General features: G+C 31.8%; 1 protein-coding gene across 1 annotated transcript in view; it reads right to left on the reverse strand.

Moving 5' to 3' along the window:
- The window catches only part of CFTR (CF transmembrane conductance regulator), a 165,791-nt gene that overhangs the window by 65,786 nt on the left and 78,422 nt on the right, over positions 1–21,583 (reverse strand). The window contains exons 12-17 of the mRNA XM_051962411.1: positions 17,916–18,010; positions 12,375–12,461; positions 9,630–10,359; positions 9,228–9,356; positions 994–1,031; positions 197–441 (exon numbers count right to left, since the gene is read on the reverse strand). Coding sequence (XP_051818371.1) covers positions 197–441; positions 994–1,031; positions 9,228–9,356; positions 9,630–10,359; positions 12,375–12,461; positions 17,916–18,010 — 1,324 coding nt within the window. The remainder of the gene's footprint in view (positions 1–196; positions 442–993; positions 1,032–9,227; positions 9,357–9,629; positions 10,360–12,374; positions 12,462–17,915; positions 18,011–21,583) is intronic.

Here is a 21,583-nt window from a genome sequence, read left to right on the forward strand (position 1 = left end):
GAATGTGGTAAAATCTTAGGCAAACAAATATAGATATTTTCTTTTTAAATGTATGCTATTGGGCACTAGAGAGACTGGATCAAAAAATGTGTATTTCAGTAAAAATACATCATAACTAATAAAAAGCAAATGAAGGACACAAGTCCCTGGAAATCAATAGTTTCATTTCATACAAAACATACTTTCATCAAAGTACCTGCTTTCAAAGTGCTGAGGGTTGACATGGGTGCTTTCAAAACGGAGCATAACATTTTGTGATGCAGAATTTCAGAGATTGATATTAGTGCATGTACCAGTGGCAAGCCTCTGAGCATTCCCAGGGCAAAAAATGTGTCAGCAACTCCCACATAAATATAAAACAAATAGTAATTGCTGGTGTTGGTGATAATCACTGCAAAAGCATTATTGGACTCATTTGTACCATTTCCTTTAAGAGAGGACCTGTAAAACAAAGATGAAGTAATTATTCAGCAACTGGAGATTCCTCTTTGTTTTATTCTTCCAAAAACATAACAATATGACTGAGTTTCATAGATCCCAAAAATCTTACTTACTAGAGAAGGTGAAATTCTGAGATTTTCAGAGCATGAGTATACCATATAGTCAAAGCAAGTCAACTTTAATTTTTGAGAAAAAAATTAAAGCAGGTATAAAAGATTACATGTTTGAAAATCTTTTTTAAAAAAGCAAAGACAAAATTTTGCATTTGAATTGATTCCCAAAGTTGTTACTGAATCTTAGAGAAAACTAGGTATAAATCTCTTTTTTATGGATGACAGGAGATGGACGTGATAAAGTCTTTTCTTTCTCAGTAGAACTGATCGAGATCCAGGCAGAGAGAAAATATGAGATAAATCAGCATAACTTTGAAACAAATTTTATTATTCCCCTACTGATTCACAGAAAAGTGTAAGTGTAATGCATAGTAAAATGATTTTAAAGATACAAAGGTACATGAGAAATAAGACAAAATTCACAATACAGGATACTCACTCATTAAGGAGCCAAATTCCAATCAAAGAAACGCCTGCCTACAACAGGACAACAAACAGTTAAATTTCCTCCTGCCAAAGAGTGTTCTTTTCAATATCCTCCATTCCCAAAAAACACGTGCATTTTTGTTTTGATATGTTCAGCAGCTGTAATATCTATCCCAGCACCAGAATACGCAGTGAAAATACATTAAGGGAATGGAATTCAAATTACACCACAGTAAAATACCTTGTCATTTATTCCCTTCAGTCAAAAGAAAATTCACTGAATCTAGTTTATGAATGGGAAAAATGACTTTTTACTCTTTTTTTTTAATGAATGAGTCTACAAAAGCTCAATCATGGTCATCAGTAACATTTTCCATATGAAGCGTCTGAATATAAAGTTTTGCAAAATTTTGTCAACATATTTTTCTTATTTTTTTGCCTTTTCAATTTTTATTAGGAATGTGATAGATGCTAATATGATCATTTCCAATATTTAATGGAGAACAGAAACAAAAGAATATTATAAAAGAGATTTTCCTTGATTTTCTTCATCCTACTCATAAATTAAGCCTAATAATGCCAATATTGCCCTGCTTGCCTGTCTCTGATCTTCTTTCTGTTATATTCTATGCATTTTATAAATGGTTTATTCATATTTCTATTTTTCTTCCTTTGTAGGGGAGTGGGGGGGGGGCAAGAAGCACCACAGAATTTTTAAAAGCGAATTCTGTAAACCACTAAAGAACAATTGCTGAGAGCACTTGCAACTGAATATTACTAAGTCCTGACTAGTCTCATAGAGTGGCCGAATACTCCTCACCATGACTATAGAGACTTATATAAGAATCTTGTTTAGTTGCTGTTAAGTACTGTATATTTTACACAAATTGATGCTTGATTTTATTACCATTTATACTAAGATTAATATTCATAAAGAGAAATAAAAATTCTAATTGGAGAGAAAGAACCCAAAGTTCTTTAGAAATCTATCTTGGAAGATAAAGTACAGTTATGCTGATACAATGGGCATTGGTATAGAAGTCTTGGGAGATTGCTAAATACAAAAAATTCTATTCAAGTACAAATATCCCTTTTGTGGCAGGCATGGAAAGTATGAGAATAATATTTGCATTGTCAGCTTTACAAAATTGCTGTAACGAAAGCTCATTGTTAATGTTAATGTTGCACATACCTATGATTTGTTATCATTTCTACTTTATAGACAAGTGAACTAAGGTCTAAACTAGATAAGAAAAGGTAATGTTGAGTAATAGAGTAAAATGAGAACAATTACACAATTAAAACCAAGTATTGATTTACGTATACATACTTTTATTTATATCTTCTGTCTGGACTTTCTCTCCCAAGCTTCAGTCTTAATTTCTAGCTACCCTCTCATATTTCTATCCGGATTTCTTACTATCACTTCAAACTCAATATGTCTAAAAAGTGAACTTCTCATTTTCCCTGTCCCTTGTCAAACTAGTTCATTATCCTGATTTCTGTAAGGATACTGCCATTTTCCTAGTAACCTAAGTACAAAGCCTGTGTCTTCCACATCCTGCCAGTTAATAAGTCAGATCAAATCTTACTTCAAAAATTATATATACACATATGAAAACACAGATACATATATCTGTATATGTAAGTATGTGTGTATATGTATACATAGAGATCTGAAAACCTCCACCTACTGAAATCCCACCCATTTTTATAAATTGGTTTCTTTGTGTTAAATAAAAACAAAACAGTGCAAATTATCACACCAAGTAGAAATGATCTCTCCATCTGGACTATTCCAGAGCTTTCTCTTTGCATCAACATTCATTCTTTCCTTATAACCTGATATCAAGTACTGTAGTTATCTGTATACAAACTATATCCCCAAATAATCTATGAAATGACTAAGGGGAGGAACCAGGTGTTTGTACATTTTTATATACCTACCTCATAGGCTCCACTACAGATGTTTAACATAGAATATCACTTGATAGCTATTTGTTGGATGAATGGCTGTATTTTATGCATTACATGAAAATTTAAAAGGCTTAACTGCTTTCTTTGAAAAGCTCTAACTGTAGCAAGAAAAAACAGGTATAAACAAAGCAAGATTGAAGAAAAGGGAGGAGAAAAGAGAAGGAAAAATGTGAAGGGAAAATATTAAGTTCAGATTTGTGATATCATCAGTATATAGAACTTCTGAAGTAGAAATTTGCTCTGTCTATACACATTGAGCATCATTTGTAACTTATGGTCTTCTAGAGCTTCTGAGAGTTCTTAAGGGTTCAATGATTTGATCAGATTCACAGAGCTAGTAAATGTAAAAGATAGCACTTGAATCCAGGTCTTACTGACTCCGATACCACTACTCTATCCATTGTACTACACTGTTACTCAAACTGGAAATACTAGAATGAAAAATTAGTTGGACAAATGCTAAAATAACCAACTTACTTTTATAGAAATTTCAAGCAATTAAAATTAAATGCTAAAAATGAATCCCATTAGAACCAAATTCACTAACTGAAGTTACTAAAGTTATTCGATATTATTTCAACTAGAAGATTACTACTAAAGAAGGATTGCCTAACAATTTTATTGATAATTAAGATGTTAAGTACAAGTTACACACCAAGAAGAAAGTTATTAGAATGTCTCTTTACAATATTGGAATAAAGAGAGACTTTAAGATTTATATAGTTTAATCCCTTCATTTCACAGATGAGGGAAGTGACCACTCATCTTGTTGTATGTTATCTCTACATAAAAGATTCTGCTTCTGTACTAGTATAGAAGTACTAACAAAAATTTAGTGGCTCTCCAAGGATTTTAAAAATCTTTAAAAAAAATTGAATGTCTAAATCAGTGGTTCTCAAAGTCTGGTCCAGAGCATCCTCAGAATCTCTGAAATCCTTTCAGAGAGTCTACAAATTCATAAATGATTTTTATTTTTAATGTGATCAATATCTATAACTATAACCCACATAAACAAAAACTCTTTGGAGATCCTTAATAGTTTTTAATAGGATAAAGATATTGAGAACAAAAATTTGAGGACCACTGGTCTAAATAATGAGGATTGAATGATGAGAGCCAAAGTCATAGAGGAGCCATTTTTTAAATGCTTGGTTAATTTGCTGATTAGAACACACTGCATCTTTACTAATTTTAGCATATTAAAAATGTGTTGTCACATTTTATTGAAAAGAGAAGTAAATAAGGACTATATCTAAAGTAATGTAAAATCTAAAATGAGGTAGTAAAAAATGCAATTAATGTAGACTCAGGGGAAAAAGGGAGGTAAGAAACCAGAGGATCCATTTCATTAGGAAAGAAAAGTACTGTTTCTTTGGGCACTATGAAAATAAATATGAGCACCTTAGGGTGTGCACCATGATGCTGTGGCAATGGTTTAAATGTGAATATACTAATATTCAATTTCATCAATTGTCATATTGTCTAGGTATTAATATAGGGATCAAAAATCATTCTAAGTTTGCATTAGAGAAAAATACAAAGTTGTCAACAATGATCATAAATGGAAACAAAATGTTTTCCATATAAGTCTGATGATCTTCTACTACACTAAAGTTATTTAAGTAAATAGTAGTTTTAAAGTAGAACAGTTATATGTCACCACCTAGAATATATTGAAAAAAGGCCCATAACCTTTGATCCATAGTGTCTACTAGTCGGGATAAACCCAAAGGAAGTTATCAACAAAAAGAAAGGCTCAATATACACTAAAATATTTATGGTAGTGTATTTACAGCAGCAAAGAACCTGAAACAAAATAGATGCCTATCTATTGGGGGAATGCTAAGCAAATTGTAGGACATAACTGCAATGGAATATTACTGTGATTTAGGATAGGACAAAAATAGGAATACAGAGAAGATTAGAAGGACTTGTAGGAACTGATGCAATATGAAGTAAACAGTCAATAAAACTATACTCACATTGACTCCAAATATGTAAATGAATAGAACAACCATAAAACAATTAAAATTAATATTGTGAAATTATAAAGAATAATTTTTCCCCAAAGAAGACATATGAGAAGATACTGCCACTCATTCTTTTGCAAGACAAAAAAGGTGGGGGAGGAATATGTAAACATTGCACATGCTATCTTTTTTGTTTGTTTGTTTGATGTGTTGACCAATCAATTTAGCTGAATTCATTTGTCTTTATATTTAAAAGAATTCTTTGTAATAAAAGATAGCTATCTAGAGAGGGAAGAGAGAAAGAGAAAAGAGAAAAACCTAAAGGGTATAGCAAAAAAGATCTCAGCAAAAATTATTTAAAAAAAATGAATATACTAAAAAGTTATACCATGATTAGAAGCAAAATTTAAACTAAATACAATACAACTATGAATTTCTCCCTTGGTGAGTTTCATAATATTTTAATTATATGAATTTTTGGTAATATACTAGAGAAGCACTCTCTAGTGCTTCTAGAGAAGCAGCATGGCACTGTGCACCTGAGATCTGGCTTTGGTCCTAGGAAGACCTGTCATCCAGTAGTCCCTGAAACATACCAGAAATCTGACTGTAGGCAATTCATTTAACCTTCTGATAACTTCAGGTGGTATACTGAGATGAAGTAATAGCTAATAATAAATATCTAATAATTATATACTCTTGCTATGAGTTTGGCACTGTGCTAAGTCACACCTGCATTGATAGAATTTCCTTATCAGAGGTTTGTTACACTAATGAAATCATAGGTTTGGTTAAAAAAAAATAACCTGCTAGTTTGGGAAACTGAAAAGAGGGTATTGCTAAAGATATTTATAGTTTCTATGTGTCAATCTTGTATTATCCTTAATCTCCCTTAAAATTATTATATCTTATGTATTAAAAAGGCAATATTCTTGAACAGATTATAACAGCCCTGTGTTATTGAGGCATTTAAGCATGATTAACAATTTCTTTTATGAAAGAACTCTATCATACTATTATCTATATTTGTAAAAAGACATAAATTACCCAATAAAAGAAGAAAAGAAACAAGCATTTAAATATCTACTGTGTGTCAGGCACTATCTTAAGCACTTAATAAATGGTTTTTATTAGATTCTCACAACAAGACTGCAAAGGTAGGTGATATTATTTTCCTTTTAGAGTTTAAGAAATGGAAGCAGATAAATATTTGATAACTTGTCCAAAGTCACAGATACTAAGTGTTTGAGTTCACATTTGAACTCATTTTCCTGATTTCAGATTCAACACTCTATCCATTGCCAACAAAACTAAAATTATTTCTTCAAAATGCCTTTCAAGTAATAGAAATTTTAAAATTATAGCAATAACTGAAATGTAAATCTCTCTTTTATTTGACTGGCTGTGTTTGACTTTCTTGGTAATAATTTTCAATAATTTAAGCTCATAAAACATCTTAAAATAGTTTGAGGCAATTATAGCATATATAATAAACATTTTTACATAATAACACAAAGCAACATTTCTATCTCCATTCACCAAAATATCTTGATTTTTTTAGCTCTAGACAAAATTCATTTTAAAAAAATCAAATCCTCAGAATGCATTTTCAAAAGTAAAAAAAAGAAAAGTTATTTCTACTATATCTAAACCCACTATCTAAAATGAACCTGAGACACTAATTTTTTTTTTTTTTTTTTTTTTTTTTGGTAATCACATTTTATAGATGAAGAAATTAAAGGCCAGGGACTTTACCAAGTTCAAACAGGTAGTAATTACCAAAAAGAAAATTTTAAACTCAGGTTCTTTAGTGTAAGAATCAAAACTCTTTATCCTATGTCATAATGTTTTTCTACCAGAAACAGATTAGCTTATACTTAGAAATCTAGTCTTGGAAACATGTAGATAGGAGCTTAAATCCTTCTGACACATCCTGGCTATGCAACTGCAAGCAAATGCTTTAATTTTAATGTCCAAGAAAACAGTATTTCAGAGAAGATGCAAACTTACATTAGTAGGGAGAGTTAACTCACTTCCTAGTTCTTTTTAGCAATAAAATCATAGTATAGATAATAACCTTAAAAATGCAAGCACTTGAGAATCCAGACCACATCAATGAGGATTTTTCAAGTCACAAGCAAAATTTCAGACATCATTGTATTTTCTTGAACAATATGGATTGCTCTTTTAAAAGATGCTTAAGTTCAAACCAATGGGACAAAGTTGTGGTGAATCTATACATATATGTGTATATAAAGATATATATGTGTGTATCTATATATGTATATACACATGTAAATAATCACCACATTCTTTTCTGACTCCTTCGCTTTACATCATTCAATGAATCTCAACTTAAATTTAAGTTTCTAAAAAACTTAAGAACAAACACGACCTTTCAAACCAGGAGTTTGGGCCATTAATAATTTTGAAGTATTGGTTTGGAATTTACTATGTCAGAGGGCTGGGTTTAATTCATATTAATGATGATCATTTGGCAAGAGTGTCCAAGATTAATTACTGTTAAGTACCATTATTTTTTCTGTTGGGCAACTTCTAATTAATCATTTCCTGAAAGAGAAAAACCTGCCACGAATACCTGCCCAGGGAGCATTTGGTGGCACAATATATTACAAGACTGGGCCTAGAGGCAGAAAGATGTGATTTTAAATCTGAGCTTAGATGTTTACTAGTTATGTGACCCTAATCAAGTCACTTAATCTCTATTTGTCTCAGTTTCCTCAACAGTTAAGTAAACTGAAGAAGGAAATGGCAAATCACTTCAGTATCTTTGCTAAGAAAACCTTTCAAGGTTCCTGACAGTACTAAACAAACAAGAAAAATCATTTTTATCCCTAGACAAAGGCTCTCTTTTCATCTAAATCCAAGTGACAAGGTATAGACTTTATGACCAAAGGGCAACTTTTCAACCAGAATATTCCTAGGAGGGCTTTGCCCCTGGGTAATTCCTGAAGAAATCTCCATAAACTAGTAAATCCAGTTTAAATTACAGATTTAGGTAGCCTTTTAGTGATAAAAGTCTAGTGATTTAAAGAACAGCCCTAGAGAATGAATGAAAAAATCATTTTTAAGCATTTATCTCCAGATAAAAGTTATGCTAAATCCTTGGGACATAAATATAAAAACAAGGAAAGTCTGTGCTCTCAAAAAATGTACATTCTTATGAGAAAGACAAGTAAGTAGTAGCCTAAGAAGGGTACTTGTATCTGAAAAGTTTCATAAGTGAGGGGTCATTAGTGAGTCAACTGAATAAAGTGCTTCCCTTGCACTGATTTCAGAACTACTCTGGGCTAAGAATGGTACTACAGTAAAGGTCAACCTAAGCTATATGATGCAGAACTATCCATTTCATCCAAAAAAGTCTTGTACTAAAATTAATCCTATCAATTGTATGGTCCAACATTTTTTTCCCTCAGAAATTGCAGCTGGGAAACACTATCTCTGTAGAACTTAAAAATGTTTTTTAGTTTAATTCATCATTGTTTCACCTTTAGAAAAGAGACATTTCCCCCTCTTCAAACTTACTCCTGTGCTTACAATGATTATTTATATGTTATATATACCCACACAAATAACTGCCTACGTGTCTAAGGTAGATCAGTCTTGAATGATTTATATTCTTGTTCTTTTCTTCACTAGTATGTTGATTCTTCTCTATGTTTTGTCCTCTTTTCTCTTTTTCTGTTGCCTTTTCTTCTTTTTCTCTCTCCTACTTCAGAAATCATAAAATCTATTTTATTTCTGTTTCACTCATCTAAGGAATTTAATAACTAGTTGTTTATACTTCTGTTAATAGAAGCAGCTGGTGAGGCAATAGACAGAGCATCAGGCCTGGAGTCAGGAGCATCTCAGATACTTATTAGTTCTGTAATCCTGAGTATTCACTTACCTCCATTTCTCTGTTTCCTCAATTGTACAATGGAAATAATGATAGCACCTATCTTACACAGTTGTTGTGAGGATTAAATAAAAAAAAATTTGTAAAAGCATTTAGCACCATGCTTAGGACATAGTGCTATGTAAATGCTTATTTCCTATTCAAAATGGTCCTTTTCTCTCAGATACAATTCATCTCTTCTCTAATTTCATTTATCTTTCAAATCTGGTCTCTAACATGCCTTTAAATACTATTCTTAGTCCATATCCTTTTATAAGTATTGCCCTTTTATCTCCTAGATTATCAAATATACTTACATAAAAATTATATAACACTTTTTTAGAGTAATTTTCACAAAAAATTTGAAATGATAATAATTCATTATAAGTAGAACATTCTTACCTCAATCAGAAAAATAACGAGGCACCAAATTAGCACAAAAACTAAATTCTTATGAACAGTAATATATCTGAGGTAGGTATTCCACGTGGTAACAGCTGGGATGGTTTCTGTATCATCATCAAACCAATCCTAGGGAAAAATGACCATGATTATTTGTAATGGTCCAAAACTGGACCACCTTACATTCGTATTTTTAATTAGTTAGAAACAATGTAATTTTCTAAAACTTAAAAATTTTTTAGACTTCTTATGTACTAATCCAAATTTCTTCTTCCTACTCCAATGTGGTACAAAGCCAAAGTTCACACACATACACACATACCCAATTCAAATGCTAATTAGTTTTCCTATATAAAATGTGCTGAATATGAAAAGGTTATCACTGAAAATTCACATGGATACCTTTAAATCTTCTGCATTAATTTCATCACTTATTTCCATGCCACTATCTCGAGATAAACGTCGGGAGTAGATATCTATTTCAGATAACTTAGATGGAGGGGCCGTGGACATCTTTCTGGAAGCAGCATTCCCCGTGCTATACATGCTCTGACCTTGGTGAACTGAGGGGCGGGTCATCAGGTTCAATACTGACTGCCTCCTGTTTCGTCCCTGGAACACTGGACCAGTGTTTATCATGTTACTCCGAGGAAGAATGGCCTCTCCCTGCTCAGAATCAGGAACCAAAGACAATCTCCTCTCTAACGGCTCATCGTCATTTTCATCAATGCCATTCATTTGCTGTTGACCCTTTTGTACTATTGAAAATTTTCTAATGGAATTCAATGGGTTGAGAATAGAATTCTTTCTTCTTTCCCCAAAGTCTCCAGTTTGTTTGAAAGATTGCTTTTTCCCTTCATTCCAGGAGACGGCAGTATCACCATCTACTGAGAAACGTCTTAGAGTTTCTGTCAGGATCGAGCTTCTTCTTTCAGCACTAAACTGGTCAAAAGAATCATATCCCATGAGTTTTGAGCTAAAGTCAGGCCTCAGATTTTGAAGATCAGAAAAGGCCCCATAGAAATAGCAGCTACCTTCATGTAAAATTAATATCTTGTCAGCTTTCTTTAAATGTTCCATTTTAGAGGTGATCAATATCCTGGTCTTGTTTGCCATCAGCTTGCAGACACAGCTTTGGAAAACAGAAAAGACATTTATGTTAACAAGCTGTCCAGTTCAAAGGCTAATTATAATGGTAATATATAAGCCCCTTCTACATTTGAAGGAGAGCCATAAACTTCAGTGGGGAAAAATTACATCTTTATTCTCACAAATCTTTGCTGGAATTGATCGTTTTCTTCAATTATGAATATTAGACTCCCTCTCCCCACCAAAATTCTCAGAAACTGTTGTGCCACAGTTCGCTTTTATTGTCCTGCCTCAGTTTCCCCAATAGTTCTGCCTCCGTTTCCCTGAATTGTTCTGTCTTAATCCCCCTGGTTTACACCCCACCCCCTCCTGATTATTAGGACCGATATAACTTAGGGATAGTTACTCTAAAGTTATAAATTGTAAATGTGTAAACTGAAGATGAGGGGGAATTCAGACTTCATGGCTCTTAACTCCTCCTAAGTCATCAAAATTTTATGGTCCTATCCCCCACTCTGTCAGAACTGGATTGATAGTCTGTTAGGCTCTCAGTGCTCTTACTCCACCCTTGCTTTGTTTTACCCCCTGGTAGCTTGGAGCCACATGCATGCATGTGTGTGTGTGTGTGTGTGTGTGTGTGTGTGTGTGTGTGTGTGTGTGTATCTCATTGAGAACTCACATAGGCTGCTAGATTCTTGGAGACTATAGTCTCATTCAGCCTGGGACCAAACCATGAATCTATTTGGTCCCAGTAAATCTCTTCCTTTCAAATAAAATATTAAAAACTCTTATAACTTTCAGAAAAAGTTAATAACATCTACTTTAAAGATTCATTAATTCATTATATAACTATTATGTAGCATATGTTAAAAACCTTTTTCATTTTTTTAATTAATGAAAGAAAAAATCTTTACTAAATACTTATTATTGGCTAAACATTGTACTAAGCCTTCAGAATACAAATACAAAAGCAAAATCAGTCCCTAAGGACTATCTTTCGAGCATCTATGCAGAGCAATAGATACAATTCTGAATGTGGATTCAGGAAGATATGAATTCAAATTTAGCCTCAGATACTTACTAGCTATGTATTTCTTCACAAGTCACTTAATCTCTATAAGTCTCAATTTCCTTAATTCTAAAATAGGAATATTAATTAGTACCAATTTTCTGGGATTGTTCTGAAGATCAAATGAGATAATTATTACAAAGTCTTTAACACAGTACCTTTATAGGCATTATATAAATGCTAGCTATTATTATTAATTCTACCTTCAAGGAGCTTAGATTTGAATGGGGGAGACAAATTACATAGAAGAATAGTAGCCAGAGAGTAGCCATTTTGTTCTAGAAAGTTCTGGGCAGGAAAAATGGGGGAGTTGATTTGAATATGGTTCATGGTTCCAGAACTGGCAGTAGAGAAGGAAGGAGAAAGGATTCTCTGATTACAAAGGAGTTATAATTCTTATTCCATATTGAAATAAAGTTTTTAGTTTAATTGTGCCATAAGTAAATTCTTCTATTTCCCTTTGAGATAACTTTCTTTATAAATTATAAGATTGTAAAAGAAGAATAGACCCATGTTGTTTTTATAACTCTGCTTATGTCTCTTTAAATGTTAGAACTTATCAATTTTTAAGCAATTCTATAAATTTCTTTTCATTGACCTTAGTGAAAATGGGGTCATGTCCAACTCTTTCAGACTTCATTTGAGGTTTCTTAGCAAAGATACTGGAGTGGTTTGCCATTTCCTCCTCCAGATCATTTTAAAGCTGAGGAAACTGAGGCAAACAGAATTAAGTGACTTGCCCAGGATAGCTCAGCTAGGAAGTACTTGAGGTTAGTTCCTGACTCCAGGCCTGTCCACTGAGTCTAGCTGCATACTTGACATTTGAATATTAGTTAAACCTTCTATCCCTCTAAGCTACTCTCTAAGAATATGAACTGCAAAGATGTTGATCTGCTTCAGTAGAAGGAGGAACTCTTTATGCCAATGAAATGTCAGGCTTTCCCTTGAAGAAACAAAACTGAATTAGGTAAATTATTCAAAGAACTTACCTTTCAAATATTTCTTTTTCTGTTAACACATCTAAATAGCCAAATGGAGAATCTAAAAGGTACAAATCAGCATCTTTGTATATTGCTCTAAAAAAGAAATGGAAATAAATTCATTTTTATTCCACATTTATTTTCAAATTTCTAAATGCTAGTTTTTGTAAGTGATTTTAAGCGAATAGGTAAGGTGGAAATTGTACAAGATTTCATGACTTTTAATAGCTACTTAAATGAAGGCAAGAGTTTTTGTTAGATTTAATCAATTCATGGAAATTGGCATGTAAGTAGTATCATTTTATTCATGTCCTTTCAATATATTATCTTGAGAAAATATATTACCAAAAAAAACCTTTAAAAAATTTAATAGTATTTAAACTAGAAGAACTCAGGATAGTAAAAGAAACCTTAAAAATCAGCTAGCAATATTTGTCAAGCGATTCTGTGTATTTCTGGGTCTCCAACTAATAAAAAGAGAATAAAAATATGCATAACAAAGCTTTTCTATCTATGTTGGCTATTTAGTCAATATACATTATGATTGAATATTGAGCGAAATCAGTCACTGAATATGCCCAAATAATGTGTGCTGTCCAGTCAATTTGTGCTAGCAGAGAGGGTATGACATAACAATTACCTATTTATATTTTTATTTTATAATGTTTTTACACCATTATGAATGTAACATTCTGTCAGGCAGAATCATATCAGGCACTTAATAAATGCTTTTAATTGGCTGAAAGTAAAAGTACTGACAATCAAAACTAATGGCAAAATTAAACATTCATAGATCTACTATGAGGATTCATTTCTCAACACAAGAGAACCATAAAGATAGCAACAAGCTATGTCCAATATGTTTTTGCGATTTCGATAGTTTTTCTGATGCAGTATATTACTATAATCAAATATTTACAAACCAAACACAGTATGAGAATAAAAAAAATTAATAAAACTACCTAATTGGTTTTTTTGGGAAAATACAATGATCTGAAATGATTTCCCTATATTTTAAGTTTTGTAAGTAAAAAGGGAAATAAAAATTGCAATGAAGCAAAAAAAAAAAAAAGGAGCTCTATCACATGCATTTATATAATACTTCTGAAAACAGTATTTTTCTGAAAACAGTCACAACCTTCTCACTAATTCATTTTCATTTTCTAGGTTTTTAAGTAATCTGAGGCTATTTGTTACCATGCAGTACCAATTTGCATGTTAAAAATTATTTTAAAAATTTATTACAAGAAGGGTTAGAGCAAAATTTTGAATAAACTGAAAGGTTTTACAATAGAAAAACATTTAAGAATCACTATTTACTGATATAGTTCAATTTCTTCATTTTGAAAAATGAAAAGATGAGCTAAAGGGGACTAAATGAGCTGTCTACAGTCATGTAATATGCCAATGACAGGTTTCTGGCTCCTTGTCCAGTACTCCTTACACTAAACATAAAACTTTCCTCTATGGATTATAGTAGAGAACACCCATTTAACTTTTAAAATAACAAATAATATTGATGGTTGCTAAATATTGATTGCTGATGAATCACTAAACATTTAACGTCAAATGTTAATGAATAAGTAACTTATTCAAAGGATGAATTATTAGCTCAGTCTATTAGAGTTCATCCATGTCATTTTACTGTACTTTCCTAACTATAGGAAGAAAAATATCTTTACCTATATAAAATTCCCTTTAATCAGATTTTAAATAATAACATAATGAGATTATGGTTCCATGAATTAATATGGATTCAGCTAATTTAGTCATTATTAAGAAACTTATCAATGAACAAATTTAACAAACTTTTATTAAGGGCCTACTATGTACAAAGTATTGCACAGATGCTAGGGATGCAAAAGGTATAATGAAATTATTTCTTACCCTTAAGATTTCAAATAGAGTTAAGAAAATATTCAAATTTCATTGTAATTCACATAATTTATTGATAGCAAAAATTTGTTGTTGCTTTTTAAAATATAGATGTACTTATTTAATAGACAACGAGCACACAGATTAGACTCTCTGTAGAAGATATATATTAGAATAAAGTCATCCATTGCACAGAATGAGTGATGACTAGAATATGACCTGTACTGATGGATGAAATCCATGAGATCACAACTCCATTGAACCACTGAGATATAAGTTCAAAGGTAATAAAAGAAATGTCTGAATGCTTCTTAAAATTGATTCTTACTTCAGATTAAATATTATCATAGATAAAATAAATGTTATATACTATAACTATGAGAAAGGGACTATAATTTGGGGGACTGACCATTATCAGTCATTTTTAGGAGAGCCCATGTAAAACACTGACTGAAAACTTCTGTCTTGAAGAGAGGTGAAGAGCTACCTTTCATGGAGAGAAAGACACAGTTAAATCTATGAAAGAATGATTATGTAAGGGACTAGCAAATTTTACTATCATTTTAAAGTCTGAAGAGATATTTGGAGAGATCTAAGTTTAACTATCATTCTGGAGGTGAACTGGGTGAGTTAAATTAGATTTCATCCTGAAACAACAGAATTGCTGAATCATGGTTTCAGAGTTTTGGAGAATTCAATAGAAGTAATTAACAGGGAGACATTTCTAGTCAATAATTTCTTTTATTATTGTTGAAGAGCACAGAGCAGACTCTGGTAGTGACTTTTCTCATAGCCAATGCATTCTCTAAATATTTATGCCATGTATTATGTGTTTCTGTTAATAAATTGTTTGGCTAATATCACTGATGTTGTCTAAGTCTATGAGTTTGAAGTATGAGACAGAGAAGAGAAAAAGTTTAGGGAATGAGGGGGAGAAAGAAGTTTACTTGATTTTCCTCATGAAAAAGCTCAGAGCCAATGAATGAATCAATCAATTAATGACTTATTTTGCATTCTAAAGTACTTTCTGATGAAATTCCATTCATATCTACTAAATTGCCTTTGGAATTGGAAGAATTCATTAGGTAACTTATTAATAGTAGGATGGGGGTAAGAATTTGTGTCTTTGTCCCAGAAAAAAAATCTAAAAGGTATTATTTTACATCTTCCATAAAAATAATAATAAACTATGGATTTAGATCTGAAAGTTATATTGAAGATCTTCTAATCCACCACTCTCACTTTTTAAATGAGGTAACAAGGCAGAAAGGTAAAAATAACTTACTCAAAGTTAAACAGGTATTCAATAGCAGGACAGATTTTAGCCCAAAACAGCAGCTTTTAGGTCCTGAGATACTTTTGGGATTCTATAGACTTGCCAAGCCAGGCTAAGGAGCCTGGTCTACTTTTGGCTCAACCTTATTCAGGGTATACTAGAAAGGCTAAATCCATTCAAGGTCCACTTTTAGAGATTGAAGGTCACTATGGAATGAATCTGGGGGCTTTACCCCAAGTAAAAACAAAATCATATTCCTCTAAAAACAGACCCTGAGAGACCCAAACTTTTAAGATTGTAAAAAAGGATAGAATGGTGGTATTTTAAAAAATGGACCTTGAAGTTCTTGGTCTGATCCATGAGATTCATTGAGCTCAGAACAATATAACACAATTGAACTACAATTTATTCATTAACTATCAAGGAACCTCCTAGTCTTGTAAACTGGATACTGTATATACTTGTTTTTTGTTGCTAATTACTGCTTTACTAATAAAAGACCTAATGACTCCCAATAAAGAGAGACAGATAAAATCCAAAGCAATCATATAAAAGGAACGGATGCTGCTTCTCTTTTTAATTTTGTTTTTGTGACTATCTCTCAGTTCTTCTAATAGGCAGAAGCTTATTTTTATCTTATTGTTATGAACAGTAATAGAAGGAAAAATGCTCATAAAGTGGGAATGACTGGTAAGTATAAAAGGAACAAACATAGTTTCTAAAATCAAAGATAATATATTTATATTTATATTTTTAAAAACTATTTGCAGAAAGGACAAAAACAGAAATGTAAATTTTGTAGCATTTTCTCACATTCATTCATTGATATATAATAATAATAATTCAATACTCATTTATTAAAAGTTCACCTTGCACCAGACACTGTACTGAGCTTTGGGGATACAAAGAAAAATATCCCTTTTCAGTCCCTACCCTACATATATCCTACTGGAGGAATTTACAGCATGCAAATAATTTCTTGTTGAATAACATACCAGGCATATAAAAGAACATTGGACCTGGAATAAGAAGTCCTGAGTTCTAAGATACATATAGAAGGCAATTTGGGAGGTAAGATATTAGTAGCTTAGAAAATCAAAAAAGGCTCTTTTAGAAGAAAGCTTTGGAGCTAAATCTCAAAGGCAACTTTAAACTCATTTGTGAATTACCAAGGCCTTTGTTCTCATTATCCAGGTGAAATCTTAGTGAGTCTATTTTTTTTTCTTAACAATTCTAATGAGACATGAATATTTGGAGAATAGCTATGGATTTATTTTATTATCAGAGATAACTGGTTAAATTGAATTATGATTCAACACACTTTATATTTTTGTTCTCAAAAAGCAAATTAATTATAAAGGGGGATTGTGCTTCGTGTGAAGCTAGGCTAGACAACTCTGAGTTTCCATTCAACTCTAGGAACTTATGATTTATTATATCTATGCAAAATACAATGAGCATCAGTACAATTCTCCACATTGGTAAGAACAACCCATTGTGTTCATTCTTCTTTAACAATTATAAATTCTAGCCATTGTCAAGTAACATAATTAAGCTTCCTCCCTTTAAAAAAAATTAACCTTTAAGCCTATTGAAATGAAATGGGATAGAGAACTGGCCTCAAACTCAGGAAAATCTAGATCTATATCCCTTCCCTGACATATACTAGGTTACAGTGAGTTATATAGTCACAGATAGGTAATAGAGAATTTAGAGAGCAAATTTAACTTCTTCAATTTATAGCTTAGAAAACCTGATGCTATGATTTGGCCAAGGTCATATAGAAAAGACTTAGCAGAACCAAAATTTGAACCCAATTTCTGACACCAAAGTTAACACCCTTTCCACTGTAAGACATTCCCTCCTCTCTGGAACCCCATCAGTTTCTAAGACCAGAGGCTGCAGAGCATATGGTGATCTGTAAACTTCAAGAGAATTTCCTCATAGGTAGAGAGTTCATTATGCCAGTGAAATAACAGCCCTGAGAGAAAATGGGAAACTGAAAATCTTACTCATTTTCAAATCTTACTCATTTTCTATGAATTTTCTCTGTAAATTTAAATTTAATAATTCAGCTGCAATCTATAACCACAAATACAAAGGCATACACAACATTAGAGGGTATGAGAGGCAGTGAAGTTTAACAAAAGGGAGGAGGAATTACTGAAATTTTGAGTCAGAAAAATTGGATTTTATAATTGAAGAACTGAAACAAAAAGGGTTAAGTGATTTGCCCAGGACCACAATGTACTAGTTGTAAAACAATGAACATGTCCCTCTTGCTCTGAAGCCTAAGATATTTTAAATTCTATAATATAAAAGAATACTAAAAGGATTTTGTGCCTTTTCATAAATATAGTTACAGCAAATTTTAGCTGAATAAATATCAAAATATTAACCTTGCTAAGGAAATTCTTGCTCGTTGACCTCCACTCAGAGTGATTCCACCTTCTCCAAGAACTGTGTTGTCTTTTTCTGCAAACTTTGATATATCCTATCAAAAGAATAAAACATGCAAATAATTATAAGATTATAAAAATAAAAATGTTTACTTGATCAGGTGAAAACTTTCTGTCATCTTTCTTTCCTGAGAAAGTATGACTTTTAAAATAAGGTAATAATTCCAAAATGGAAAAAAAACTTAATAAAACATTGAAATATTTTAATATGAAATTAGTATATGAAAAATATATTTGATTAAGACAGTCATTTCACAATTAAATGGATTCCAGTAAAATAGCACAACAATACAACGGAACAAATAACAACTTAGCACTTTTCTATATGATAGGAAATTCATATTATACCATGACTAAATGAAACAATACTGATGAACACAGGAACAAAAATCTGGATTATAAAAATAATTAGTTACAAGATTATGTGGCCCATAATATCAGTATTCTGCTTCTTCAGGATTAATACATCACTGCTATGATATTAGTAAGTATAAGAAGAAATAATTTTAAAATCTATGGTAGTAAAATAAATTAATTTGTAAAAATTCATTCAACAAACTTAATACTCTGTTTAGTACTCTATACTAGGCACTGGATGCCACAAAGAAAAAGAAGAATCCTACAACAATAGGATTAATCTATTTGCAAAGCACCTCAAATAGTTGTTAGGTTATTTGTTCTATAAAAAGGAAGGAGAGATCCTTTCTTTTAGGAGATACAATTACATAATTATAGTACATTATATAACATGTATATTATATATGTATGTATACTACATAGAATGTATATGTATTTATGTATATGTATAGATTTAAGGCAGTTGGGAGAATAGCATATGACAAGGTTGAAGATAGATTAGTTTTCACCAAATTGTAAAAAACTTTGAATACTAGGCAAAAGAATTTCAACTTTATCCCATAGGCAGAGAATCATTAAATGATTCTGAGTAGAGGCATGATGTAACTAGATCATACATAAGGGAATTTTTTCTGACAACAAATAGCATTAAAGATGATTTGTAAGATAGGAGACAAGATTTTCAGGAAGTTTAGATAGATTGTAATAAGAACCTATACAAAGGTGATTACAGTGGGAATAGGGAAGCTGGGAAAACTAAGAAGAGATATTGCTGAGGTAGAATAAAAGGGGTTTGTTATGTGGCTATAAGGATGAGATAACTGGAAGATAACAGCATGTTTTAAATGGGAAAGATTTGGCTGAATGCTAGTCACACTGGTAGAAATAGTGAGGTCAGATAAAAGCAAATTTCTGGAGAAAGGAAAAGTTTTGTAATAGGTAGATTAAGCTTAAGGTATCATTATAAATATAAAATAGATGAGATATAGATTAAAATAAATGCATCCTGTAGGCCACCTAAGATGGGATCCTGAAACTCAGGAGAGGTCAAAATTAGATATAAAAACTTAGGTTACTTTCATAAAGCAACTCGTGAAGCCATGAGAATGAATTAAATTGACTAAGTAATCATCATAGGGAGAACTGAACTGAAAATGAAAAAATACTTTAAGATAAAGTACTAGTGAAAGAGATAGGAGAGACCAGTTATAGAAGGAAGAGATAAGAAGACTATGTTATCAATGAAGTCAATAAAGTGGAAAAAATCAGAAAGAAGTAGTGGTAGTTAATAAACAGTGCCAAATACTTGAGGAACTAATGACCTAGAAGAAACAATGAACAATCCTATTGGACAATGAGGAAGTGATAGATAACCTTTGAAATAATACAATTTGGCTTTTGGGAGCAGGGGATTTGTTGTTGTTTCGTTGGTTGCTTTTTTTAGAGAGAACAGAAAGAAAATATCAGATGTTAGGGAAAATTCATTAGGTATGAGCTACTTTTTAAAGAAGCTTACTGCTACAGGGGTGAAGACAGATGAAATTATTAGTTGGATGGAGTAGAAAGGACTAAGAAAAGGCTTTATTCGTATTCAAAGACTTCAGAAAGTTCATTAACAGATGAGAAGGAGCAAGTGGGAAGATGAGATTGAGGGCTTGGATAAAGCAAAATCTTAGCAGAGAGGATAAAGAACCCACAGAGAGAAATTAATCTCAACATGGAGATGAGGTACCTATTTTGCTGAGACAAGAAGAGAATAGAGAATAATTGATGATGATGAAAAGGAAACTTCCAGTTTCTAGTCAGCACACCTAAATCTTTCAGTCAGGTAAAAGTTTAGGAATTCTTATTCATTCTAAATTAGTACTATAATGCCCTAGTAGGGTCATTCATTGAGATATACTGGTAAATGTTTAAAAACTATCTATCCAGAAGAAAAGGGGGAAAAAACTACATACACAGCATATTTTTACACTTAGTCTGCATTATTAACATTTTCTTCATTACTTTCTTAAGTCTAGGGAATCAATAAAGAAGTAAATCAAATCTCAATTTATAGCATTTGCCAACAAATTTAACAAGTGGATTTACTGAGCCAGTATGAGTTGGCTCCTTCACAATACTAGTTATACACAACAAATATGCTTCCAAAGTTTACTCTCAAAATAACCAAATGTTTGAGTTTTTGTTAAAATCAGTATTTTTTCACACAAGCAGTTGAGATTGGGGAAATTGAAGTGACTATGTATGGAATTTCTCAGGCCTGTCCCAGTTCAATCACCATATCTTTAAGTTGGACCAGACTTGTTTTTTGTAATGAAAGAATACAAAGAATTTCTCCCCTTTCCCTCCTTTATCCTGGTAGCTTTGTAAATACATTAATGTTTTGAATTAAGTTATGGAAGCACAGGATAAAAATCAATGAACAATTACTGGACCATATAGAATTTTTATGTTTTCACTTGTCACTTAATTTAAATAATATTTTGTTTTGGTTTTTAGACTTGGGCCTTTACAGAATATTAATCAGTGAAAATTACTATACCACACATAACAGAAAAGTGTTCATATAATGGTTCAGAATGTTCTACAATAAAGTAAAGGTATAGACATATATAACAGCACACACCAGAAGTATCTCTGTTATTTCACTGGTACAGAGAATTACCAGGTAAGGAAACTCCTTCTATGAATCAGGTGAGCATCTACTCTGAAATTTACAATCTTAGAAAGTTACCTAGAACACTGAGAGGATCATACAACTATTATATACTTTGGGCAAGATATTGTGCATATATATATATATATATATATATATATTACTTAATATATACAACTATTGCATGTTTTCATGTATAAATTAATATTGTTTTCTCACTGGTAAAGAACCAGCTATCCCTGCAACTATTATTTTTATTCCAACTACTGCCTAATCAAATGTGTAGCTGAGGACTTTTGCTTAAAAAAAATCTCAAATGCAAAAAAAAAAAAAAATTCTTCAACATACATCTTCACTACAAGAATAATATAAATTTCATTTTTATTGTCTGAGAACTAGTCACCAAGCATTTGTAATGGCTGAGTATGAATGTGGAAGGCAGGTTTATTGATAAATAGAACTTTGTTCCTGTGAAATTTGAGTGACTTTACTCCTATTCAGTTTTTCTTCCTCCACCTTTCAAAGAATTCTTTTCTTCTCTCCTACTCACATTTAACCCCATGCCCTATCCTTTCCCAAACTTTTTCCCATT

The sequence above is a fragment of the Antechinus flavipes genome, chromosome 5 (assembly GCF_016432865.1).
Source record: "Antechinus flavipes isolate AdamAnt ecotype Samford, QLD, Australia chromosome 5, AdamAnt_v2, whole genome shotgun sequence".
Taxonomy (NCBI): domain Eukaryota; kingdom Metazoa; phylum Chordata; class Mammalia; order Dasyuromorphia; family Dasyuridae; genus Antechinus; species Antechinus flavipes.